This window comes from Bombyx mandarina, chromosome 16 (genome assembly GCF_030267445.1).
Source record: "Bombyx mandarina strain Sakado chromosome 16, ASM3026744v2".
NCBI lineage: Eukaryota > Metazoa > Arthropoda > Insecta > Lepidoptera > Bombycidae > Bombyx > Bombyx mandarina.
In genome coordinates, this window is record NC_143222.1 from 9,834,852 (window position 1) to 9,862,592 (window position 27,741).

The 27,741-nt window shown below is 37.4% G+C and overlaps 2 protein-coding genes across 3 annotated transcripts; both read left to right on the plus strand.

Moving 5' to 3' along the window:
- Window positions 1–2,054: 2,054 nt before the first annotated feature.
- LOC114247703 (uncharacterized) lies at window positions 2,055–10,015 on the plus strand. Its single transcript, XM_089733944.1, has 3 exons — window positions 2,055–2,063; window positions 2,727–2,968; window positions 3,409–10,015. The coding sequence occupies exons 1-3, from the start codon at window positions 2,055–2,057 to the stop codon at window positions 9,866–9,868; spliced, it is 6,711 nt and encodes a 2,236-aa protein (XP_089590070.1). The 3' UTR covers window positions 9,869–10,015.
- A 2,606-nt stretch (window positions 10,016–12,621) lies between these two features.
- Window positions 12,622–27,046, plus strand: LOC114247701 (lysosomal acid glucosylceramidase). Of its 2 annotated transcripts, none has more exons than XM_028180716.2 (12): window positions 12,622–12,755; window positions 14,330–14,475; window positions 19,826–19,877; window positions 20,246–20,387; window positions 21,044–21,200; window positions 22,204–22,364; window positions 23,158–23,281; window positions 23,546–23,656; window positions 24,393–24,540; window positions 25,108–25,181; window positions 25,710–25,996; window positions 26,890–27,046. In XM_028180716.2, the coding sequence occupies exons 1-12, from the start codon at window positions 12,680–12,682 to the stop codon at window positions 27,020–27,022; spliced, it is 1,611 nt and encodes a 536-aa protein (XP_028036517.2). In that variant the 5' UTR covers window positions 12,622–12,679; the 3' UTR covers window positions 27,023–27,046. The 2 variants fall into 2 exon arrangements, with proteins under 2 accessions (XP_028036517.2, XP_089590172.1); XM_089734046.1 differs by having other exon boundaries at window positions 14,348–14,475.
- The last annotated feature ends 695 nt before the right edge of the window (window positions 27,047–27,741 follow it).

Below are 27,741 nucleotides of genomic sequence, written 5' to 3' on the forward strand. Positions count from 1 at the left end.
AAATATAGCTGTATAAGGTTTTCAATCTGATTTAAGGTCACAAATAGTCACAATCGATTTTTTTTCGAGGCATCACATTAGGCTTAAGTTTTTTTTTGCTTTAGCTTGTTTTTATATCCGTGATAAATGCGTTTTTTTCTAAGCTCGTTCTAAGACCTCAAACTTGTTTTATGTTTTTATTATCTTAACTACCTCGGTCTTGGTACTTCTCGAAGTCTGAGTCTGAAGAGAGAGAGGTAATGAGAGCAATTCATCATACTCAAGTTCTACAGATAATTTTGTTTCTCAATTGAACTCTATGCAAACTTTTGCCCTTGAGCGCATTATTGTTTTGCAGCAGAAACAAGTAAAATGGTGGAAACTCCCGTACGGCCTAAATCAGGGGCTCCCAAACTTATTTTTTCTACTGCCCACTTTGAAAATAAATTATTTTTTAGCGCCCCCATTTTTTCACCTACTTAAAAACCACTATACCGAGAGCTCAGTCGGTGTCTAAGAGTCCCCCTAGATGAAATTATAAATCGTCTCCCAAGCCTGTACACAACACCCCCTTTTTTCTGGGTCTCTTACCGCCCGCCTTTAAGTCTGCAGCGCCCACAAGGGGGCGTTATCGCCCACTTTGGGAAAGGCTGGTCTAAATGTTATAAGTTACAAGAAATGCATAAATCCGGTACACAATCACGAAATGCTGTTAATAAGAGCATTATAATACTCAGACAATGCGCATTTTACGTTGAACCCCTTAGTTCGTTCTTCAAACACCCACAGGAAGATATGAGGCGTTATTATTATAGGTTAACATCATACAGCCAAATTTCTGAGAATCAATAATATGCACTATATTATTTACAATAGAACACGGCGATTTATATTACATACTTTAACTTGTCGGTCAATAATTTAGATAACGTTAAATTGATAAACGATATACTGTTTAGCTCAGCATATTTTCAAATCACGTATGTACGGCCAAGCGTGACATTACACATGTATTTTTATCAATATGCATATAATATAGGCGATGGAATTGATAATTCGATATTATTCACTAATGTCAGCCCGTGTGGACAATGTGGCGGTTTGTGCTGGTAACCAATGTTCTCTTGATAGGAAGGGTAAGTTTTTTTATTTTATTTTAAGTAGCATGTACTGCTGGAAGAATATTCAGCCTGGCTTAAGAGGAATCGCGTTGGGCGTAGTTCGTACAGACGTAATTCCCTGTTCGATTCTTGAATAATGAAATGCGAATTCTTGAATAATGAAAATTATTTGAGGCCTCGGGAGACCAGAAGGCCGGTACGTATTTTGCACAAAGAATTAGCATTGCTATCCAGCATGGAAATACTGCCAGCCTTCTGGGAACGCTGCCAACTGGCGGTGAGCTAACACAGCTTTTCTATTTATAAGTAGCTTTAATTAAAACTAAAATTACGTTTTTACAATAAACCTAAACTTATAGTTTATATATTTTATTTTTCTAAATTAAAATAACTAATTTATCTTAATTATTCTGTTGATTATTTACGTACAATTATTATTTAATAATGCAAGTAGAGTAATTGTTTTTATGCAATGCGATATACATAAATATATGTAAAACTTCGTTGATACGGCTGTGCAGTTAGCGACATTGACTGCTGGGCCAAGGGTCCTGAGTTCAATTCCCACATCGGGCAAACATTCGTGTGCTGTACATGTTTTTTAAATTTTTGTTTGGGTGTATAATATTTACACATGGACTTTAAACAAAAGTAAAAAAAATAAGTCTAAAAATGTGCAGGAAATTCTAGTTTGAGGAACAATAACAAACACTGCTAAGATTGGATTGATTGATTGATTTCCCTTTTTATTATTATTATTATATTAGTGCTAGTTCGCTGCGTTTTGTTTCTTAAGTTAGTTATTGTTTTATTTGAGAATAGTTAATTTTGTCACATTTCTTTGTAGCTAGACTTTCTTTTATATAATCCAGCCTCGTTTAGAAAACTCATTAACAATAATTAGACTACATGACCTAAAGGTTACGTGATTCGTATACACCAAGTGCTATTCAAATGGTAAAGGTAATATAGTAATAGTTTGCAAAGTTTTACTGGTGGTAGGACCGCTTGTGAGTCCGCACGAGTAGGTACCACCGCCCTGCCTAATTCTGCCGTGAAGCAGTAATGCGTTTCGGTTTGAAGGGCGGGGCAGCCGTTGTAATTAAACTGAGACCTTAGAACTTATATCTCAAGGTGGGTGACGCCTTTACGTTGTAGTTGTCTATGGGCTCCAGTAAACATTTAACACCAGGTGGGCTGTGAGCTCGTTCACCCATCTAAGCAATAAAGTAAAAATAAAAGTGACGCTTCGGCAATTCGGCTTTAAACGACATACATATTTAGATTTCCTGAAAACAAATCAAAGAAATACTATGTATGTTTTGGTATGTGTATTTCATGGACTGACCGTATGTGGCATTGTGTTATGATCAAAAGTGCGTAAAATTTCAAATAAGATTTTTAGGGAGCGAATAAATGGAAATTTTGAATTGAAATTGAATTTGAAATTGAAAATTACTACACGATTTCATAAAAATTTATCGTAAACATTTTTTTTTAATTGACCCGTGATTTTATGCTGTCCTCTGACGACCACGGAAAAAAGGTTTACTAAAAAAGAGATTTAATTATGAATATCAAAAGTATATGTTATCCGTATGATCCAATATTTAGGTTTCACTACAGCCAATCACAGCGGGGACTACTCAAGATGGAAGACAGTCAAGACAATTGGACATCAGTGATTGCTGTCCCTGCCCCGAAAATGCTGATTCAACCTCAAAAACCAGTTGGAGGCTTGAAAAAACTGCCGGAGACGGTTCTCTGAAAACGAATCTCGATGACGAATGTCCATGTCTACCTAGAGATTCTGAAGGATCGTCATCTATGATCTTTCCAACTGCACTGCGGTCTGGAGCTGCCACCAGGTAAGAGTATGCTGAAAAATTTTAGTGATTATAAAAAAAAGAAAACTATAGTTCAATTCGTATATGTGTGAAAATTTCTGGCTTATTAGTGTGTGTACATTGTCTTCACACAAGCACCTAACAAGTGAATAAATTGTGACCAAATTAGCGTAATGCTGTGTTTTCGTTTGTATTTGGTAGAATCAGTCACTGAATGTATTTTAATATACAACCTCGTCTGTACCCGCTTGCTGCAAGTAGAATAATTCTCAGCTCCAGTATAAAGTAGTATATTTATAATACATAAATGTTAAGTAAGTTATACGGATGTCTTCATTATCTGCAAAAATGTACTGAGCGTGTTTTTGATTCGTTAGAAAAATATATGAGTTTTAATAATCGAATCGTCCCTTTAGGTACATATTCCAAATGATTAGATCAAACAGTGAGTTTTTTTTTAGACTAATGGAACCCAAAGAAGACCCCAAGAATCTGCTAGAGCCAGAAGTTGGTCTAGCTTCATCTGTTCTCGAGACTCTGCGTCAAGCTACTGAAGAAGAATACCAAGATGCACTTGCTAGAGATGCTGCGAGAGCCAATGCTAATGATGACGCTGTTCCAGAAGAAAGCGCACTGAATACTGTAACCATTATACTACCGCAGAGATCTGTAGACGACCGAGATACCGAAGAGATACTAGATTCTCAAGAGTCTCAAGAGTCTAAATATCTTGAACCACTTGGGAGTACAATCAAAAAGCAAATACAATCGAAAACATATTCTGGTTTAAATGATTTAAGATTACCTCAAGTCGAACGCCTAACGTTCTTGCAAAAAAAGCTTTTGAATGTGGGAAACGGTGTCAGCACTAGTAAATTTTTGGAAAGAAATGAAGAGACTACCAATAAAGCACCCATGCTAAAATCTCCATTAACAAACCAAGAACGAGATCGCACTGAATTTTTCGAGAATGAAGGACAGTCTATTATTCATCAATCTGACGACAGTGAAGCATTGAACAAGGAACAATGTAATTTTAGTACAAAAATAATTGAGTCGATGAAAATTAAAAAAGCTGAAGGCGTCGAAAATGATTTAGATTTAGCAGCCAGTAACATAAATGCAAATGTAGCGCGAAATCAAGATGAATTCGAATCACTAGAGATGACCAAAGCAACGGCGAATAAAAACCCTTTATTTCATAATTCATTAATATTAAGAGAACTTCCCAAGCGAATTCAGTTAGTTGATAAAACGAATGGTAAAATGAAATTAAAACAAATTTCACCTTCACAACAAGATTATAGAAAATCAATTCTTAGTGATTTAACAAACAATGGTTTGAAATTCGATATCAACAAACGAAAGTGGATCGATTTCAAAGATATTGAAAGTGAAGAGGAAGATACTGTTCAAAGCAGTAGGCAAAGGCAGGAAGAGGAAGTCGCTCAGCCTGCTAATGAGTATAAAACAATGGATCTTTCTAATGCGAACAGTGACACTATGAATGACACAGAGGGAAAACTATTAAATGACTCTTCATTTGAGAATTTAAACGAAGAGGCTCAAAAATTTATTAATAGCAATGAAATTAGTTCAGAATATTTTAGCAGGTCCCAAAATTCAGAAGAAATATTAAATACGGAGTTATTAAATACACTATTTCAAGTGGCTCCAAATCGAGATCATTCTAATTGGAATAAAGGAACAAGGGTCAACGATAGTCACACAACGAACAAACATAATACTAGTAACATATTTCACGAAGAAGATATAAAAGATTCCATCCAGAATGATATGATACCAGAAAATACTGAAATTAAAACAGTTGTTTTAGACAAATTGTCGAAAATTGTTCCAAAATATATAAACAGAAATGAAAAAAATATTCACAGTGCAGACGAAAAGCCAGAATTTTCTAACAATATTCCTTTGTTACAAGACAAATTTATAAAGAATTCATTAATTAATCAAAATGTTTTGAGTGATTCAACACAAGAAAACCCAGAACGTTCACTATTAAGCAATGTTATTGAAGCTCAGAATACTTTTAATGAAAATTATGAATTACAAAATAAATCGGGGGAATCGGAAATTGACAAAAATAATGTTTCTCGTGAAATGAGCATGAATGATTTACAGGATTTATCCGACACACTCTTAAAATTGAGTATTGCTGGTGAGAACGGTGCTAAAGATGAAAATAATCTTGTTTGTGAAAAATGGAATGAAGCGAGTAGAGCCAGCCTACCTAAGCCAAATGACGCTACAATAGTGGTTAACAATCTACAGACTAACAAAGATGATTTACAGAATGACGAAGGAGACACTTCTATAAAAGATAGTACAAAAGCTCGCGTCTCTAACCAGCCGGAAAAAGAAAATCGTTCACGAACTCTTAGTGTCGGGGCGGATCCAGTTGAAATGACAGCAGAAGGAAGTAATCCCATTATGAGTAGTATCCAACGTAATCCGTTTGATTATCTACGAGATAATAATTTCAAATCAGCGCTTTCTGTGGATAAAGTAGTACAACCTAACTTTGATTTATTTAGATCAGAAACTGGGACTGGTTTAATTCTACCAACGCTTGATAATATAAAAGAAAAAGTGACACAGTTTTTCAGTCCACACGACAGAGAATCCGAAAAGGAACAAATAGATTGCGTTAGAGAAAGTCAAATTATAACAGCAGAAGAGAGTTCGCCTATGTCACGATCGAGGTCACTTTTGGCTCCACTTGAAGACGTTAATCTAGATATATTCCAGTTAAAACCTCTAACATTACCTAATTATTTTCCGAAAAATACACCGAGAGTTAATTTAAAAACTTACAGAGCCAAATTGCCTATTCCTAAAAATCTAGGTATGAAGCCTTTGATATTTGAATCGAGTCTAGGTAACAGAGAAGGTCTCATTGGGACTGCTTTCTCTGTCGGTCCGCAATTAAAATCTAGGTTCCATGAAATTTATGCTACCCCGATGCCAAATTTACCTGGCTTACAAGAAATTAGAGAAAATCTGAAATTGCACACAACCAATTTATTACAAAATCCAATAAATTTCAATAGAGGATCAATATTTGAACCAGATATTTTGAGTATAACTGATAATTTACGACAACGTGCAGAAGGTACTCTTGCGGATATGAAAGAAAAAATTGAGAGCTCCTTATATGGTATTAATTCTATGGACGTTTTCGGGGATTCGTTAAGATCACATGATATATTGGAGAAGTTAACGGGAACTAGGGATGATTTTAGTGAAAAGTTAAAAGGCATTCAATACGACCTTAATGATCGTCTTACTTCATTCCAGGAACAGCTCCTAGATAAGACAAGGCTTATGTCGAAAAGTAAACTTTTATTTAAGGATAAGCAAAGTGGAAATTTACGCAGCTCACCTCATTCGTTGAATGTTAATTCTAAGGTCAAGAAAGTATCTCGTCTTAATGATGATAAAAGCACCAAATTAGGAGCATCACGTCTGAATCACGTAGATAGTGGCAAAATGAAAAAATTTAGAATGCCAACAGCGGCTAGCGTTCCTATACCTTATAGTATCCAAGTTCCTGAATTAAAGATGGCATATATTGACCCACCAGTGAATTCTGCGGACCGACAACAAAATTTCAGTAGATTATCTGATCTTCTTTCTAGAAGCGCAGCTTTAAGGGATTCCACACAAAATACGAAAATAAAAAAAATAGGAGCTAAGAAAGAAAACAAGTTTAAAGTATCATTTACACCTCTATCTAATGAGAATTCAGATAATAGAAAATCTTTAGGCTCCGTTACTGATACTAATGAGTCGCTAAGTGCACTAGTGCCTTTAAAAGTACGAGATTCTGAAATTAATTCTAAATTGAAATCAATGGAATATGAAGAAGATCTAAAAAAACTAACGCGTGGTGATGAAGATAAATTAAAATTCCAGCACAAATTCCCCTATTTTTCTAAAGCTCAAAGTATTGAAAGCGACAAAGGTAGTTCATTAAGCCGTAATTCCCTAAGCTCATCGAACTATAAAGCAAACAAACTGTTAACTTCAACTTCGTGGCCAAATACTGAAGAATATTCATTCTTATCAAAAGTTAGAAACAATATAAAAGAGAAGTTGTCCAAATTAGATTCCTCTTTAAAAATAAACCGAAATAAGCCTTTTAACGACCGCACAATATATGAATCTTATGAACAAATGGTCAACGACGAAGCGAGTGAAAATACTAACGTTGCATCTCAGTCATTTGGAATAAAAAGTCCAATAAGCTTTAGGAGTCAACGTATAAAAGACAACGACGAAAAAGTCATGGAGCCAGATGAATGTCCCAGTCAAGTGGCACCTATTAGATCTCAATACCCCAACACATGTATGGAACAGAAAATTGTTGCTATCTCCGATGATTCTGATTCTTTAAGACAAGCTCAAGAAGGTAATGACACTATAGTCAAACCTAAATTACCAAAAATTAAGTATCCAATAAAAACAAGTGGTCGAGTAATGGGGCTTGAAGAAATAGAATCAAGTGAATCTCTGAGTGATAATAAGCCATTAAGGTCTCGAGCGAAACAACTTCTTGTGACTATGAACTCACCAGTATTTAGGCAGGAACTCAATTCTGAAGACACAGAAGAAATTACTACTACGACGGTGCAACCTAGCCGGCCTAAAATTAAGTATCCGTTGAAAACTAGAAGTCGAGTTCAAGCTACTCATGAAACAGAACCAAACGAATCTTCGCTAAAAACACGAAAGCATAATATGCCTGATAAACTAGAAGTATCACTTTTCAGAGAAAAACCGGATTCTGAACAAATGGACGATCGTATTACTACTACAGCAAAACCATCCTTACCTAAAATAAAATATCCTTTGAAAACAAAGGGCCGAGCCCATGATAGTGAAGGAACAGAAACAGATGGGTCTCTCCTACAATCTCGAGTACCAGAAATGTATACCAGGTTAAAAGCCCCAGTTTTCAGAGACGAACACAATTCTGAAGAAATAGAGGAATGTCCCACTACGACAGCTAGGCCACCCTTACCTAAAATTAAATATCCTTTAAAAAACAAGGGCCGAATACATGATATTGAAGGAATCGAAACAAATGGGTCTCCGCTAGAATCTCGAGTGCTAAAATTGTATACTAGGTTAAAATCACCAGTTTTCAGAGACGAACGTGATTCTGAACAAATAGACGATCCTACTACTACCACAGCAAAACCACAGTTACCTAAAATTAAGTATCCTTTAAAAACAAAAGCTCGAGTCCAAGATATTGAAGGAACAGAAGCAGACGGGTCTCTACTAGAATTCCGAGGGCCAGAAATGTATACTAGGTTAAGAGTACCAGTTTTCAGAGACGAAAATAATTCAGAAGAAATAGAGGAATGTGCCACGACGGCTATGCCACAACTACTTAAGATAAAATACCCGATGAAAACGAAGGGCCGACTTCAAAATATTGAAGATATGGATCCTTATGTATCCCCAAGTAAAATAGTTTCTTTAAAAGCTCCAGCGAAAGAACCATGCACAGAAATTAAACAACCGGTATTTAGACACGAAGATAGTACAGAAGAAACAAAAGACATACCCACTACTACAGCAAAACCTACGTTTCCTAAAGTAAAGTATCCTTTAAAAACTAGGAGTGGTATTCAAAATACTGAAGACACAGAAATTAACAGAAATCCATTAAATCATCGAATTAAAGAATTATATAATAGACTTAAAGCACCAGTTTGGAGGGATGACCGAGGTTCTGAAGAAATAACCGAAAGTGCTATAACGACAGTAAAACCACAAGTGCCCAAAATTAAATATCCACTGAAAACTAAGAGTCGAGTTCAAGAAATTGAACAAATAGATCCAAACGGATCTTTAACTATATCTGTACCTTTAAAAACGCGAGTGGAAGACCTGTACAATATACTAAAAATCCCAGTTTTCAGAGATAAACAGAATTCCGAAAGACAGAGCGAATTACAAAGAGAAACTGAAGAAACTGTCACTACCACAGCAAAGCCACATGTGCCTAAAATTAAATATCCTTTAAAAACTAAAGGTCGGCATCAAAATTTAGAAGATAGAGAATCAAATGGTAATATTCCTATAAGAGGGACGAGTGTTGTATTGAGAGAAGAAGAGGAGAATCCAAAGAAACAACAGTGCTATACGCAAGCTACGACAGTGAAACCAATACAAGTAATAAATCATATTAAATATCCCTTATGGAATATAAAACCAAGTTCCGCAGAAAATGACGATACACATACAGATCCGCAAGATTCTGTTCGATCTTCCGATAAGGATGAGTCGATTAAGCAACGTCTGTCAAAGACATGGCCGAAACCAGCTGATAGTTCATTTTTAACTAAAGTCAGGGAAGCTGTAAAAGAAAGATTATCTAAACTCGATCCGACTAAAATATTAGATGAAAATGTCTACAATAAACCCAAGGCTAGAAGCTTTGACATGGAACGATCGCCAACTGAAAATCATGCCATAATTTTCAAAAGTGCCGAAGAATTACCTAGCACCACATCTAGACCTACTACGACGATGTCTAAAATTAAATATCCCATACAAGGAAGGCTTCAAAATTTGCAGCATGATGATTTTTCACCCTCAGATTCTCTGCGATATTCAGGAATGGATTTAACGCGGAAAAAGATTCCTTCACTAACGTGGCCCACGAAAACGGAAGAAAATTCTCTTTTGACAAAATTACGGGACGCTGTGAAAGAGAGGCTCTCTAAATTCGATTCTTCTCATCTTTCAGAAAAACTTCCAGCTAAACTTGACCCTGAGAATGAAATGGAGAGATCCGCTTCAGAGAATGTGGGTATTATCGCACCCGATGCGCTGAAAGAGAATGTTTCATACAAATGTCGAATGGTGTGTACTAAAGAAAATTAGTCTTCAATATACGGTACATTGTCATATTGTATTTTTTTTTAAATAATCACAATGATTTTGGAACGAAAAATTTCAATACATTTCATTCGATAGGATTTCAAAGTTGTCAACCTAAAGTTTTTGAATAAATAAGCGGATAATGTGAAATTCAACTGATTGTAACTAAAGACTGTTAGTATATTATTATATTACTTGATTATTTGATAGGATAACGTCGAAAACGATATCTTGTAGCACTGTAATAGTAGTGTAAGGAAGATCAGTGGACTTTAATTTAATAAATTAGTTCGTAAGGTAATGTTAATAAATCACAAATATTTTGTATATTAAATCTATGGATTAAAATTACTCTTTCATTTTATGAATACTCGTAGTACTAATGATTAATAATTTGAAATTCATATATTAAGAAGCATTTCTTTGTGTCCACAGAGTGTGCGTTTTGTTACAGTCATTAATACTTATTTGTCTACTTGCCAGTACCCTCGAGGGGCTATTCTGACTTGGCTAGTAGACAATCTCACAGGGCTCAGCAATTAAGTGGGTTGTGTCTATGGGTTCGGTTGCACGTTGAATTCTTCGCCGCATTCGAAGAGTTTGACGAGAATGGCGACCGGTCCTTGGTATTCCTAAAAGCACCAAGAATTAATTGGGAGGATTCCAAAGGACATGAATACATACAAGTAATTGCATCCAAAGAGAATATGCTAAAATCTTGGCAACGTTGTACTTTTAAAGACGGATGAATCTGTAAACTGGTAAAGAAATCAATTAACTGCTCATAAATTCATAGAAAAACGAATGAAGAAAGAACTATAACCACAAGTACTTATAATAAGAAACCATTTTAGTTTTCGGAAGAAACATGTTAAAAACGGTAACTGTTTCGCGTATTCCAAAATATTTTGAATTTGAAAGGGAAGATAAGACGCACATTTTTATTTAACTATTTGTCCTGTATCCATTTGATGGTATTTTTACAAAAAAATATACTTTATTCTGAGGTATATTAAAAGAACCATTAAAACCATGCCGTAAATTCAGAGAGACAGTTTGCAGAATTTATGCATTGTAGTTAATTATTGATACAAGTGCCGATAAAACAACTTGTTTTCTATATATTTACACTGTGTCTCTGCATTGCTCCTTATTTAAACGTTTGAACTAAATAAGGAACAAAACATGGTTTTATCAAAGATCATAAATGAATGCATTCTCGGTCTGGCAATCTGTACAGATACTGGCTTGCAATTCCATTAAAGTACTACAGTTCTTCTCATCAAAGAGGACAGGCAAGGCTACTCAAAGACACTTATCTACGTGTCTTTGAGTAGCCTTGCCTGTCCTCTAGAAACTACATATTTGTCTATATGTATAAAAATGAATTGCTGTTCGTTAGTCTCGCTAAAACTCGAGAACGGCTGGACCGATTTGGCTAATTTTGGTCTTGAATTATTTGTGGAAGTCCAGAGAAGATTTACAAGGTAGATAAATATGAAAATGCTCGGAATTAAATAAAAATAACAATTTTGTTTTTCGTTTGATGTGTCCCCCGTCGGACGGATTCCTTTTGTTTGTTTTAAGCTTATTTTATGCAAAAGTTTAGGTCTTTTATTAATCGATTGAGGCACTACGAAGTCTGCCGGGTCAGCTAGTAATAAATAAAAATCTTTTATATCAAGGCATCATAGTTTCATAGTGTGTTAGTATTACAAATAACTTAAGAAATATGTTAGTATTTAAATAAACCGTCCCTGGCAGCCTCAACATGCAACTTAATGAACCTATCCAGAGTCGGGCTATCCAGTCGTTCTGGTAATACCCTCAAGACGTTGTTGGTGCTTCCTCCTCCTCTTCGCATAGTGGATGCCACTTTTTTGAACATTATCGCGAAATAGTCATCAGTGTGTGCATCGGCGAAAATGCCTGATGCACTATACTAGGGTGGAATTCTCAACAACGCCCTGAAAGTATTATTTATCAATATTACCAAGAGATTTTACTGATGGCAGGACCTCTTGTGAGTCCGCACGGATAGGTACCACCACCCTGCCTATTTCTGCCGTGAAGCAGTAATGCGTTTCGGTTTGAAGGGTGAGGCAGCCGTTGTAACTATGTTGGGACTTTAGAAATTATGTCTCAAGATGGGTGGTGGCATTTACGTTTTAGATGTCTATATCGACGCTTGAAAGGCAAACGTGACTAAGCGACAATGCGTGAACTTTACAGTAGACTAATTTAAAGTTGAAATACGTGAAAAAAAAAATTTTTTTAACGAATCTAGCTGTAGGATTGAAATGGTTTTAATAGACCTAGATTTTTTTTTGCGCGTCGAATATGGTTATTACCTATCATTTATGTACAAAGCAGTTATTGTCGCTTAGTCACGTTTGCCTTTCAAGCGTCAATATGCTCCGGTAACCACGTAACACCAGGTGAGCTCGTCCACCCACCTATGCAATAAAAAAAGCTTCGCTTAAAAGTGGCTCGGTGCCTATTTTTTTCTAGGATCTGAATTTCCTCTTCGCCCCTCCGTTATAGTTGCATCTTTCTGATTACTGATGTTTTGATTTACATGAAAAATAAACCATTCGATTTTTAAGATGCTCGAAAAAATTTTTTTACGATATAATCGACATTATTCTTCGATAATGAGACATTATATACGGATTTTCAGATGACTCTTCGAAGTAATTGATTATATTAGCTTTCTGTAATAAGACGATTAAAATGTATTCAGTTTTGTTGAGTTATCTTCAGTTCTTTAGTTGCAATATTCAAGTGTGGTCGTATCTGAAATGGAATAATAAAATGATCAAACGTAACTTATTAGTTGTGGGATTTGAGATCTCACTGTTGTTTAGCTTTGTTGTTGGATATTATAGGGGTGAGATTTTATTGATTTTGTCAGCTTTAAAGTTTTTTTTGGGATGGAGAGATTGCTGGTGGAGCGGAGGCTTTTCAGCTTCACCAGGATTAAGGTCGAGCATGAGCACAGATTATCCGTTTAGAAGATCCGGCGAGAAACTCAGAGGGCTTTTATGGTATGACTGTTATGTCCATCTATGCAATAAAATAAAAATAAAAAAATTTAATTAAAGTTCGTGAACATTTATTTAATTCGAAATACTAAATCAATTAATCCGATTGTGGGATTAATTCAACATGCTGTTTAAAAATTAAAATGTATATGCGGTTTCGAGGAGAGTTACTGTCCTAAAATCGGCGAAATAAATTCAGTGGGCCCGCAAAACCGTTAGGTACCATTCTCTCTTCTATTTCTCAATGGATTGCCCTTTTTTTTGTTACTATTGATGGAGCTTTAGTGTTATCGGTCATTACGGATCCTCCCGATCCATTAACGGTGCTTTTAGGTACCTGAAGCACCGGTCACCGTCCTCGCCGAATCCGTCGCTTACGACGAAGGGCTCGACGAGTAAATTAACCCATAGACACAGCCCACTGAGTTTCTCGCCGGATCTTCTCAGTGGGTCGCGTTTCAGATCCGGTGGTAGATTCTGCGAAGCACGGCTCTTGTTAGGGCCAGTGTTAGCAGAACTCCGGTTTGAGCCCCGTGAGCTCATCCACACGTCAAGGAGAAGCTGAAATAGCCTCTCAAGGCTATCAGCATAGGTAGGAAAGAAAATTGTTATAAAAAAAGAGATAATGTTGTATATAAAATGAATTTAAATCTTAAGTTGTCAGTTATTATAATTGAATTTGGATCGTCGCTTTGGCTCAGGTGGTATACTTCACTGAAATATTGAGGACAGGAAGCCGATAATAAATTTCTGAGCCTTCTATTGTCTCTTGTTAAGTTCGTTGTTGTATCCAAGATCAATTAACTGTGCTTCGGGTAGGCTGATCTTTGTATGTCTGTGGTTTTTGTGTGGAACCTGACTATACAGGGCCGCGAGGAGAGCATGGTACTCTTTCTTGGTGGGGGGAAAATATTGCACATACATAATGTCTCAAAGTATTCGCTTCAAAGTAGTCGGCTACAAAATAGCCGATGATCGAATATAAAAATTCCAAATAATTTAAAAACCCATTCAATAAGTAGTAAGGAATCAATTTCAATCTTATTTTGGTTTTTAATACCTATTTATAACAGAAAGAAAAAAAAATGTCCTTGGTACCTTGAAACAGCTCAAACTGAAATTTCAACCACTTCTCTATAATTGGATACGTATTTGCTACTATAGAGGTTGCTGAAGTAAGATTCCAGGGACTCTGGATCCCATACCTGTACCTTCTGTTAAAGATTTGGGACAGCCTTCTGGGTGCATATAGTGGATTATGACGTCATCAAAGAAAGAAATGCTCTAATTGCGCACCCTCTTATCCGTACACCTGTCTATCAAATATCAATTCTTACGTCATTATACAAATGATTTCATGGCCGTTTTCACGAACGACATTTTTGTTAATGTGTTTTTTTTACGTTTACACGTACAAAAGGACACATCCTTATTGCAGATAAAACATGCGCCGAGCTGCATATAAACAATCGCTCCGTGATATGCGTCTGCAATGCTACGTACTGTGACACCGTGACTAGAGAGGAGCCGCACCCTAGAAGATTTATGGTGTATACTTCCTCCAAGGTTGGTAGAGTTTTTGTTCACAATAAGTTTTGTGACTCGTTTCAACTTGTCGATAACGCGATCAATAGAGCACTTTTACTGGTGGTAGGACCTCATGTGGGTCCGCACGGATAAGTACCACCGCCCTGCTTATTTCTGCCGTGAAGTAGTAATGCGTTTCGGCTTGAAGGGCGGGGCAGCCGTTGTAACTATACTGAGACCTTAGAACTTATATCTCAAGGTGGGTGGCGCATTTACGTTATAGATGTCTATGGGCTCCAGTAACCATTTAACACCAGGTGGGCTGTGAGTTCGTCCACCCATCTAAGCAATCAAAAAAAAACTTTCCCACTTTTTTTTCTACCTGTTCTAGTAACCTTGAGGGGTTATACTAGATTCATCGAGTAGGTGAGCTCACGGGGCTTAAACATGACGACGTTGCTAACACTAACCGTAGCAAGAGCAGTGCTTCGTAGAATCTACCACCGATTTTGCCACGTTTTTGCCGATTTTCGCGAATTGTAATTAAAATTACTTTTACGTACTTTCGTTTTTCGTAGCTAAAACTTTTAAGCGCTCGAAATGTTGGAAATAATGAGACGAAAAATTAGTTTTGATTATGTCGTGCGAATGTATTTGGAGTGGGGATGTCTCGCTAGCATTCTCCAGCGAGAATTTCAATTATTGTTAAACTGGCGACCCGCCCTCGCTTCGCTTCGGAAACTGTAATTTATTATTTAATTTTTCCACTATTTAGTGGATGTTATTATACATATAAACATTCCTCTTCAATCACTCTATCTATTATAAAAAACAGCATCAAAATCCGTTGCGTAGTTTTAAAGATTTAAGCATACATAGGGACAGATATAGGGACAGAGAAAGAGACTTTGTTTTGTACTATGTAGTGATAGTGTTGAAACTATAGTAAAGAAATAAAGATGTTAACAAAGTGACGTGACCAAAGTCATACTGTTATTGTGCCGGCATTCGCGGTCTAGACCAATAAAAACGTAATTTATTATAAACTAGTAAATACAAAGCGTACAGCGCGATGTTTTTATAGCTGTTTAATTATTTGCTATTCGACTATTAAAACAAATGTTTGTAGTTATTCTATAGTTAAAACGTAAGAGACTTATTAACAAATTCAATTAAAAATAAAATGCAATTAATTTTGTATTATTTATTTAGTGCTGTAGATGAGGAGATGAATAGTCTCACTACGTGGTTGCTAGGGGCCATAGGAATTGTAGTGTGAATGCCTTCAGATATGTTTTTTTTATTTTTTTATTTCTTAGATCGGTGGACGAGCTCACAGCCCACCTGGTGTTAAGTGGTTACTGGAGCCCATAGACATCTACAACGTAAATGCGCCACCCATCTTGAGATATAAGTTCTAAGGTCTCAGTATAGTTACAACGGCTGCCCCACCCTTCAAGCCGAAACGCATTACTACTTCGCGGCAGAAATAGGCGGGGTGGTGGTGCCTACCCGAGCGGACTCCCAAAAGGTCCTACCACCAGTATATTGTATACGTTTTTGAGCTGTAATGCTCAAGCGTTTTGCGGCTGAAACGGACAGGACCCTGGTATCTATCTTGAACGATTCTCAATAATCTGATTCATAGAGACAAAAAAATACAAAAAAAAAATTATTTTAAAATCTTCATCATCATCATAGTCGGTTACTCTTGGTAGAGCAGTCCTGGTCGTGTGAAATCCTTGTTTATTAAAGCCTTGACAGCTGCTCTCTATAGCTTTTAAAAATAATTATAATAATAAAAACCTTTTTATTTCTGGTTTTACAATCTTAAGTGGATAATATTACATTAAATAATTACTTTTGTTAGTAAGTTGGGCTTAAATTATGTTAGTAATATATAAGTATTTGGGGAGTTTACGACGAAAGGAAGATCTTCCACCGAGCGGATGTTATTTGCTCGGTAGACCGACGGTCCGAATGTTGTTGTTCGGAACTTGTATATATGCGCTTTATCTTGAAAATGTCGTAAGCGAGATTCAGGCATCTGTCAATTATCTTGCGTTGTATGATGGCTACCTGCCACATCACTCCCCTCCGAGACTGGAGGTCGTGTCATTTTTTAGTTAGCGTTGTCCGTGCTGAGATTAGCTTGCAAGGGCCAGTGCTGCTCGAAGCCTGCGGTGAGTCGAGGCTGAGCTTGAATGCTGCGTGCGTGTCGCCAGTGCTGCTCGAAGTTTGCAGTGAGTCGAAACTGAGCTGAATGCTGCGTGATTGTCGCCAGTGCTGCTCGAAGTCTGCGGTGAGTCGAGACTGAGCTTGAATGTTGCGTGCGTGTCGTGCGTAGTCCATGTGATGCAGAGCTGCCACGCCGGAGATGTGTGACCCCAAGCGTTGATGATCCGGTCGTGGGCTGCGATGAACTGTAGCGGCGTGATGAGGCAGTGAAGTTGCGTGCCGTAGGACCAGGAAGCGCGGTGAGTCGGCTGCGATGGTCCTGTTGAGGCTGCGATGCTGGCTTGCTGTGGGACGACTGTCAATGACGTGTTTTTATCTGCGAGAATGCGGGGATTGTGGTAGCCGAAGTTCTTGATGCGCTGATGATGAATCAGAAGGTTGCGTGTTCATATCTCGTCGCAGGTCACCAGTTTGGGGAGTTTACGACGAAAGGAAGATCTTCCACCGAGCGGATGTTATTTGCTCGGTAGACCGACGGTCCGAATGTTGTTGTTCGGAACTTGTATATATGCGCTTTATCTTGAAAATGTCGTAAGCGAGATTCAGGCATCTGTCAATTATCTTGCGTTGTATGATGGCTACCTGCCACAAGTACGGGTATTAAAAAAATTATTTAAGTTAACAAGAAATCCCGGTTAGGGTATAGGCTTCCCATTTTTGTCTGTCTTACGCTATGAATTTCATAGCTTTTAAAAATACTCAAATTAAAATATTTAGCAGATTTGTTGTGGTCATTACTGTGATAGTAGCGTTCGCACGGTGTCATTTGCCGTTTAAAATTAACGTGTATTAATTAGTGATATCTTTGGCATGATCAACGCTGCGTGATAAAGGACACTGAAGATTGAAAAATTAAAAAGCTACTTTAACCCACGCTCGAATCAAAATCGCGTTTTGTTCACTGTTGTCTCGCAGCAGAAGCGGCATGTTTGAGCTGCTGAGGTGAAAATCATATTATTAATCTATTTTCTATTTTCAAAAATAACAAAATTTGACAGTAAACACTGAGTATATGTGTGTGTGTATATGTGTTGTGTAAAATACATGGTAGTGTGTGTAACGCATGTTAAAGTACCATTTAAAAAATAATAATAACATTCTGCACTCCTTCTCTATATTCTCTATAGGTGTGAGAAATTTCATACTCGTCCGTCCGCGCAATTTTCGTAAAAAGGGGTACAAATTTTTTGTTTCAGGTATTAATATCTATAGATTCTATAGACAGATGGGTGACCGAGTGTTGCCAGGTGCTACCAGGACCCATAGAGGTCACAACGTAAATTCTGTCACCCACCTTACGACTTCATATGTCCCACTGTGCAGTAATTAGGTAAATCGTAATTCTGGCAGGTTTGATTTTTATAGCACATTATTATTACGAGGGCAGCACTGAAAATTTCGGGAATTAACGAAGTGACACAACATTACTATTTAAAAATGTATTTATTGCTTTTCGAAGTATTCTCCGCGAAATTTGACACATTTTTCCATACGATGGAACCAATCATTGAAGCAACCATTCCATTCGGAAGTTGGGGTCTCCAAAATGGCCGTTTTGTAGGCGTCCACAGCTTCTTCAGGTGATGAAAATCTCTGTCCACGCAATTTATTCTTTATTTTAGGGAAAGTATAGAAATAATTAGGGCTTAGGTCGGGGCTGTACGGCAGATGGTCTAATAGTTCTATGTTTTCTTGCTCTAAAAACTCTTTTGTTCTGTGCGCGGTGTGAGAACTCGCATTGTCGTGATGGAGCATGATGCGGCGGTTGCAGTTCTCTTTACGGAGTTTAGAAACGACCTGTGGCAAACAAATGCTAGCATACCATTCTGCATTAACCATTCTTTGTCCCTCAAGAGGAATAGTCGTAACATGGCCGGTTTTGGAGACAAACGTGGCCACCATTTTTTTTGCAACACTCCGTGAAGGAACAATTTTTGTTGGCTTTAACTCATTTTCGAACACCCAAACTCGTGACTGGTTTTTTGTTTCGGGTTCGTACGCGTATATCCAGGATTCGTCACCTGATACAATGTTGTATACAGCATTTGAGGATCCTGCGTGGAATCTTTCGAGAGTTCTGACGCTCCAAGTAACGCGAGCCGCTTTTTGCTCTTCACAGAGCGAATGCGGTATCCATCGGGAAAACAACTTTTTTACACCTAATTGTTCATGCAAGATTATTTGTATTTGACTCATGCCAATGTCTAAAGTTGCCTGAATTTCGCGGTATGTCACATGTCGATCTTCCTCAATCAGCTTACGCACAGCATCAACGTTTTCTTGGGTGACTGCAGTTTTTGGACGACCTTGACGGGGATCATCACTGAGCTTGACACGTCCACGTTGAAACTCAGCAAACCAGCGGTAAATTGTGGTTTTGGATGGGGCTTCATCACCAAATGCAGAAATCATCCGGTCAACACACTGTTTTTGTGTTAAACCACTTCGAAAGTCATAATAAATCATCGCTCTTGAATTTTCTCGAGTCAATTCCATTTTCTCAACGACTAAACAAGTTTGACAAAACCTCGTGACAAGACCGAGAATCTTCTTTTAAATAAATAAATGGTATTCGATTTTTAAAACCAAGGAGTTTTCAATTAAGACGATTTTAATATGACAGGAACAGTGGAAATATCATTCCCGATACTTTTAGTGCAGCCTAGTACTGCATCGTGGAAGTTTATCTACGTAGGATTTTAGAGTTATTCGGTCACGTTGCGAGGAAAAAGGGTGAGAATCTCGAAAGACTTCTCATCACCGGCAAAGTGGAAGGAAAGAGGCCTAGGGGGCGTGGTCCCATGCGCTGGTCCGATCAGATTAAGACGACTTTGGAATCCAGCATCAATTTCGCTATCCACTGCGCGTAGGACAGGAGTGAATGGAGGAACATAGTCCTAACAAGAGTGCTCCGTAAAGGTCACGACCCTTAGCACCGAGGAATACGACGCACGGAGGAGGAGGAAGTTATTTCAGAAAACGGGCCTCTAATACATATTTCATTAGGAAAATTTGGTACCTGCCTGTAGGATTTACACACGTGCATTAAATTTGTGTTCTATTTAGACCTATTGTTTTAACCTAGCCCGAGACTGTCAGAATTATGTGGTGGAAACTAGAGAAGTCAAAGGTGATCTTTATTCTTTTTTAGGCAGGACTGCGGTTCAAGAAGTTCACATCTATCTTGGAGGTCTTCGACTTGTGTAAGTGTATAATTATTTAATTATTGACATCAATTACTACTAATTTATTATATAGAATTATGTAAAATATACGAACGTTGATGTACTGAATTCAATATAAATAACAATATACAGAACTAAATATAAATTTATTAAATTTTTATTATGTATACATTAAAAATGGGATTATTCTTTAATACTATACAAAAAATAGATTGCAGGCTAGATTGAGGTTCTAGTATCCACTTAATAAATAGTTTTGGCCATGTGCTCCTTCGTATGCTAATCTTCAACAGTACAAAAAATAAACAGAATTTCAACTGTAAAAAGAATATATTAAAAAATAAGTGTATCTATTTTTATTGTTGAATTAATTTCTGTAATTTCAGTAACAGAATGTTCTACAACCTTAGAACTCGAACCCAGAAAGAGGTATCAGACGATCCATGGCTTCGGAGGCGCCATCACCGATTCAGCGGCCATCAATTGGAGCAACTTAAAAGATGAAGAATTAAAGCAGAATTTAATAGAGTTCAGTACATTTTTAAATTTGACGTTTTCTCCTTTCATTTCCCGAAGCTTTTTAGTTTTCGTGGCATGCAATGAAATCTTTCTTATACCTTTAAACGAGTCATTTTTATATATTATTATATAATCTGAATCTCGGAAACGCTCCAACGATTTTCATAAAACTTTGTATACAGGGGATTTCGGGGGCGATAAATCGATCTAGATACGATTTATTTTCAGAAAATGTTGTTTTATTCGTGTTTTCAATAATCAACTCTTCCCGACATCTATTGGCGAATAATAATACTATTTTTCTTAATTGAGGGCAACTAACCAAGATGGCGTTGTCAAAAAAAACCTTTCGTTTAGTTTAAATTTAAATGGGATTTTTCGACAGTTGACGAAATATCTTTTTGCGTCTTTACAAAGCCGAAATAAGGCTTGAGGGGTCTAACGTCAAACGGAAGATCTTCCACGGAGCGGGCTCGGTATTGTCGGTAGACCGATGGCCCGAATTCGGAATTTGTTCGGAACTTTTATAAATGCAAGTTTATCTTGAAAATGTCGTAAGCGAGATTCAGGCATCTGTCAATTATCTTGTGTATTCTATTAAGGCTGATTGTCTCTTCTGAAAGGGCGATATGCAATGTTTATTGTCGGGTACTGCATGCTTGTAGATCCTACTGCGGTGACAGCGGAATACAATACAACATGCTCCGCGTGCCGATCGGTGGAACTGACTTCTCACCTCGCATCTACACATACCAGGACTACCCCGAGAGAGACAAGGACTTAAGCAACTTCACACTTGCTCCCGAGGACTTGAACTATAAGGTAATAGTATCCGTACAGGGTGTATGCCTATTTTTTGCAGTTAGCATTGGATGATGGATTCATTATCTCATAGGACTTTTTTCCCTTATCTATTTGGTGGTAGCTAAGGGGCTATTCCAGTTACGCACGGGCGGGTAGGTGAGCTCACGGGTTCAACCAGAGAGAATTTGCTAACACCAGCCCTAGCAAGAGCAGTGCTCCGCAGAATCTACCACCGGGTCGGAATTGCGACCCACGATCCGACGAGAAACTCAGTGGGCTGTGTCTATGGGTTAGTTCGCTCGAACGAACTCTTCGTCGTAGCCGACGAGTTCGACGAGGATGGTGACCGGTGCTTAAGGGTCCTAAAATCATCGAATTTACTATAAGCCGTATTTAATTTAAACTAATAATAATTATAGCCGAGCAGAAGTCAGATACGGTCATCTAGGTTCAAACGAGGAGTCCCTCTGCTATGGGAACCAGTTTTCGAGTCTGGTTATAGCACCACCGAGTCAGTCAGACTTGCCGTAACATTTGAGGAACACTCCGATCAATCTTCTCGATCCAGAGGCGAGGTGTTGTGAAGGGACCCATAAAGTTATGACGCGTCGCATCATCTCTCTTGCGTCGACCGTATTTTGTATCTGGCGAGGTTTGGGCATCGCCTGCGAACAGAAAGTTTTGCTCGGTTTGCCGCCTCCAGGCGATTTTTTCCCAAAATAAAATCGGATAACAACGCTTTTTTTGGTCACAGTCTTGAAAGTTCGCTTTGTAGATTGTGTAAGTTAGAATTAGATCAAGCTCATTCATGAATTGAGTTGATTTACATATTTTTTCCTTTGATCTCTTTGTCCGACCGAGAATCTGAATGTGTAATAGTAATTTAATATTTTTTGTTCTTCTGAACTTTATCTCACTAAATAGGTGGGTACAATATTATATTTGTTCCATTCACATCGAAGACAGTTGTATTTATGTGCATTTCACAATCGGCTTTTATTATTTTCTATGTTAATTCCAGCTGCCGATGATAAAAGCCTGCATGAAAGCGTCAAACGCTTCAATAGATATCCTAGGATCGTTATGGTATCCACCTGCGTGGATGAAGAGTACGAAAAAGTCGAACGGAATTTCTTTTCTGGAGGAAGAATATTATGAAGCTCTCGCCCTGTATCATCTCAAGTAAGTGTGCCGACTAAAGATGTTCAATGTGTAATTGGACATTTTACTTGGATTTCCGCATGTTCTATAACCGATATGATCAAAGGATCCTGATAAGTGTCTACATATTCATCAGGGGAAAGATGTACGCGAAACGGCTAATCGATTACTACTGAGTTTCCAACTTCATACCTGAAAGTGGGTAGCCGAATTCATGTTGTGATGTCCAAGGATAATGATGTGATAGGCAATAATTATAACAAACCGTCAAACATGAGATAGGCAGAGGGGCCGTTAGAAATAAAAATACAACGATTCTTGATCTGGTACTGGCTGGTCTCATTCCCCATTGGGCCCTCACTACATCAGAGAAATAAATTCCTATCAATGGTTTTCCCCTCTTTGATTGTGTGGAATACTGAGATGTCGAGTTTTTAACATAGAAAAGTCGTATTACTCAGAGGTGGATTATCCATAAGGCAAACTAGGCATGTACCTAGGGGCGAGTAGTTACAAGGGGCGCGCGAGCTCAGAATTTTTAAATAAATAAAGAAAATAACATATCGACGATTTCTTCACAGTTATAACGTCATATTTTATTCGCGCATTAGTGTAAGTACAAGGGTCCTGGTCTACTAAAGTCTAGGATTTGATGATACAACGTCATCGTAATTACAAAAACAACTGGCTAAAATTTATAGTATTATGATGGCCATTTATGGCCGGTACAGGGGCGCCGAAAAAGTGGTTACCTAGGGCGCTCTGGACCTTTAATCCGCCACTGGTATTACTGTAGGTATAATTACGTTTCCAGATTTATCAAAGAGTATTACAAACAGGGTGTTCCGATTTGGGGCATAACTACAACGAATGAACCTTTGAGCGGGATTACAAAACATGCTAATGATAATGTACTCGGCTGGTCGGTTTATGGATTGGTAAGTATAGTTGTTACGGGAGTTCCATTATTCTGAAGGGAGACGACGGAATGATTTTAGATTAGTAATAATTATGTACATACTAATATACGATTTAATAAGTATTATACGATAAAAATCTTATATAAGGCTACATTTTCTATGGTATTTGGTCGTTGATTTTTCAATCAATTAGAATTTTACCTTGTATCATTGTTATGCTGTAGTCGGTCGAGTTAAGTCCAGCCACATCAATGATTTCGAAAAGTTTATTTTAAATTTCAGGCAAATTGGATTGTCAATTATTTGGCACCAAAAATAAAACGATACGATCCAAGCATCAAAATATTAGGAGTGGACGACCAGAGATTTACTGTTCCACTATGGTTCAATGCGGTAAGTGATGATCATAAAATGTTTCGAATTATATTTTTGCCGGATCCCATAGGTATCACTATTTGGATGAGCATTCAATTTGAACCGAAATCGTATTCTCACGGACCGGCAAAGAGTTATCCTTCTTACGAACTGTTAATTATGCCCGATAGAGCAACGGCCGCAGTATTGTGATTATAACATGCACAAGATAGGCTTGCATATATGCATATAATTATACATCTTTTAACGCAAGCTTACCTTGTGCATGTCGTTAGGGAAATTCTATTTTTTTCTGGATTTTTTCAAATTCTGTAACTATAAAGTTACCGTTAGAATTGTCCCATACCATAGAAAAGGATGTCGAACCCGCGGGCTTCAGCGAATTTTGTTTTAGGGCAAGATAGTGGTAAATGCCCGAATGGGTTAACAATATAGCTTACTATTAATAAAAATAAATTTACATTACGTGCACCGTACTTACCGCCCCGGGTTCGTATCACCGTCCTGTTTATTTTTGTAGCAAAACAGTTGTCTGAAGAGTCGGATACTTGTATAGATATTATACAGATTTCCAACGGCTATTGACTTTGAGGTGTTTATGAGCAGTGAGCATTTCCAATACCGTGTAAGTATATGTAATAATAGCCGAGGACAAGTCACGCACGGTTATCTGGTCTCAAACTAGAATTCCAGTGTTATGGGAACCAGAAACTGTGAAATATAGGTATTCGATGTTTTTTTGTTGTTGTCATAGGCATTAAAACATGTACCGGAACTAGGGAGAGCTATTGACGGGATCGGACTACATTACTATGAGAACGAACTCGTCCCGCCCGAGATAGTCGACCGATGTCTTAAAAATTATCCTAATCTGTTCGTTTTGTCTTCAGAAGCATCTATACGTAAGTTATTAGTGTTTTTTTATTGTTATTTATTAATAATCTTACCTTGTCTAGCGCTGGTTCGAGGTCATTTTAAAATAAATCAACGAAAATCTTCGTATTGGGTCGTGGAATCTGGAACTATCAAAGTTTGATGATAAAAAACATAGCCTTAAGATAAAGTATGATTTTCTGAAAAATCCCCTACGTACCAACTAAATGATAATCTTTAATCCTTAATTTCAAATAATAGTTGGTGATCTCAATTTTCTTCATACAACCAGGAACCCTTTTTAAAATAATGGTAATATTAAATATTTTAATGTTATTTGAGAGGTCTACTACATACCATTGAAATTCACGAAAATAATCATTTTGCTGATTGGCTCTGAACAACCAGTATTTTGTGTCTATAAATAGCTGCACGTTAATCAGAACTTAAATTATAAAAATCTTTCACTTCGAAAATAACAATTGCATAATTGAAGGTAGATTCGACATTTCAAATTCGAAAATAGATTTATTTATTGTTATGTATTTGTTGTTTTTAAGATTTATTTATTGTTATATTCGTACTTTCGGTTTCAGATTCACAAACAAATAATAAAGTAGATTTAGGATCGTGGGATCGAGCTGAAAAATACATTAAGAATATAATTGAGGTATTTTTAATGGAAGAACAGAAATACTGTGCTTTTACCGTTTATTATATTAATTTTATTATTTCCGAAATTATAATAGAAAACTTTCTTCTTCATATTAACATTTGAATACACACATTGTACTACAATAAAATATTCTTAAAAGTATATACCAAATTTAATTATCTATGTATATATACGTATAAATTAATTGCTGTTTGTTAGTCTCGCAAAACTCGAGAACGGCTGGACCGATTTGGCTAATTTTGATTTTGAATTATTTGTGGAAGTCCAGAGAAGGTTTAAAAGGTAGATAAATATGAAAATGCTCGGGATTAAATAAAAATAACAATTTTGTTTTTCCTTTGATGTGTCCTCCGTCGGACGGATTCGTTTTGTTTGTTTTAAGTTTATTTTATACAAAAGTTTAGGGCTTTTATTTATCGATTGAGGCACCACGAAGTCTGCCGGGTCAGCTAGTAAATTTATAGTTGTTACCAAACGCTAAAAATACCCAAATCGGTCATTTAATTATTTTTTTCATTTAAGGACCTAAATCACAACTACACAGCCTGGATCGATTGGAACGTCTGTCTTGACAAAATGGGGGGGCCTGTTTTGTCCAAAACCTATCTGGACTCGCCCGTGATTGTGGACCCTGATGCAGGGGTATTCTACAAACAGCCGTTGTTCTACGCTATGGGTCACTTCTCAAAGTTCATCCCTAAAGGTTCTAAAAGGATCCAGTCCGTGGAGAAGTACAATTGTGGGGATCCCATAAAGCATGTAGCGTTTTCGACTCCCATGAATACAATAGTTGTCGTTGTTTTTAATGGGTAAGCTTTTTTTCTTTGGTTTTTTGGTAACAAAGTGTGGACCACCAAGGAGGGCCTTATGTTTCTAGTAGGATGTTGATAGTTTGTCTCTAATCTTCCCCCCCTGACTGAATTCTCGACTTCGCTTATTCGTAATGGCTAACTGGCCAAGAGTCAAGGCTGACCGCAAAAAAAAAAGACGGAGTTGTTTTATTGCGACGAGTTTTGTGCGTTTCGTTGTACATACGAAATTAAATCTATACTCGCATAGTATTAGAATGTGAATTGTCAAAAGCATTAAGATATACTTCTTAATCCTCCCTAATCTGTAGCCGTAAATATCACAATATCTTCAAACATCTCGAAACAAGAGGTTGAAGTCTCGATCAGATTCAAAACATCTATCGCTTCCTTCAAACTGGAATTGACTATTTCGCGCATAAACAGAACACTAACCAAGCCTAATTTTCTCCTATTTTATGGGCAGTGTTAATAAATGTTAGAAACAAGGATAAGTATCGTGAAATTGACGCATGGGAATCGTTCACAGACCTGGTGGTAGGACTAGACCAGTGACTAGGCCAAAGAAGCAATGAACTGTCCATAAATCATCATCATCGTCATCATCAGCCTTTATCTGCCCACTGCTGGACATAGGCCTTCCCCAATGCCTTCCACATAATGAGGTCCTCCACCATCCGCATCCAACGACTTCGCATCGTGAACACAAATGTCCATAAGTAAAGCCCTACATTTGCAGTGAATATATTTTGGATTAAAAAATGTAGGATTATTATATAGGGCAGCGCAGGAACGCCCATATTGGGAGCCTTTGAGGTTTACGTCCAGCTGTGGACGTCCATGGGCTAATGATGATGAGACGAGTTAATATTAAATGCCTTTTACATTTACAGTAACAATAAAGAGAAAGTGGTACGTCTGAAGCTGGGATACAGCCAAGCGAAGGTCCTGTTAGAGAAGAACTCGATTACGACAGTCGAATTCGATAATGACGTAATCGACGAATCATGTGACTGTGAGAAGTAGTTCAATAAAATTCTCTTACCTGTCTTTTGAGTTGTTTTAATTTACCCACCCCGTACCCAGTATTTGTAAATCAGAAAGAATAAAAGACGTTGTTTTTTCGAGAATCAATCGTGTAATAAAAATCAAACCCGCACAAATTATAATTTGGGGCAGCCGTTGTAACTATACTGATACCTTAGAACTAATCTCAAGGTGGGTGGCGCATTTACGATGTAGATGTCTATGGGCTCCAGTAACTACATAACACCAGGTGGGCTGTGAGCTCGTCCACCCATCTAAGCAATAAAAAAAATAAAAAAAGTTTTTGCGTCTGTCACTCTTTGGTGCATAAAGCGCCGGTCGATTTGCGGAGCCAGAAAAAGGATATGGTAGTACCGGCGTAATATGTTAGTCTGTGGAATACGCTCTGTTATACCAATTACAGTGAGAAAGCGGTAGCCGACGTAACTCCTAAAGTGTATCAGTTGGTTATTACGCTCACGCTCTTGCTAGGGCTGCTCCAACTCAATTACTCGTGATATCTAATTAGTAGCTTGGTAATTTTATAAGTTGCGTACTTTTCGATTTGCCTGATAGTTTTTTAAGCACTTCATAGTGGGACCACATTCATCCATGACTGATAATCAAAAGTCGTGATCTATAATGCATTTGATTTGTTTTTAATTGTGTAAAAATTATTATCATCTACTTCTTAGCGTAGGCTGACGGTGTAGTTATAG

Bases quoted from the DNA above. Each gene is read 5' to 3' on its own strand.
- LOC114247703 (XM_089733944.1), top strand. The intron at 2,969-3,408 runs GTAAGAGTATGC...GTTTTTTTTTAG, and splicing joins CGGTCTGGAGCTGCCACCAG to ACTAATGGAACCCAAAGAAG.
- LOC114247701 (XM_028180716.2), top strand. From the start codon at position 12,680: ATGATCAAACGTAACTTATTAGTTGTGGGATTTGAGATCTCACTGTTG. The intron at 19,878-20,245 runs GTAAGTGTATAA...CTGTAATTTCAG, and splicing joins CTTGGAGGTCTTCGACTTGT to TAACAGAATGTTCTACAACC. The intron at 25,997-26,889 runs GTAAGCTTTTTT...TTACATTTACAG, and splicing joins GTTGTCGTTGTTTTTAATGG to TAACAATAAAGAGAAAGTGG.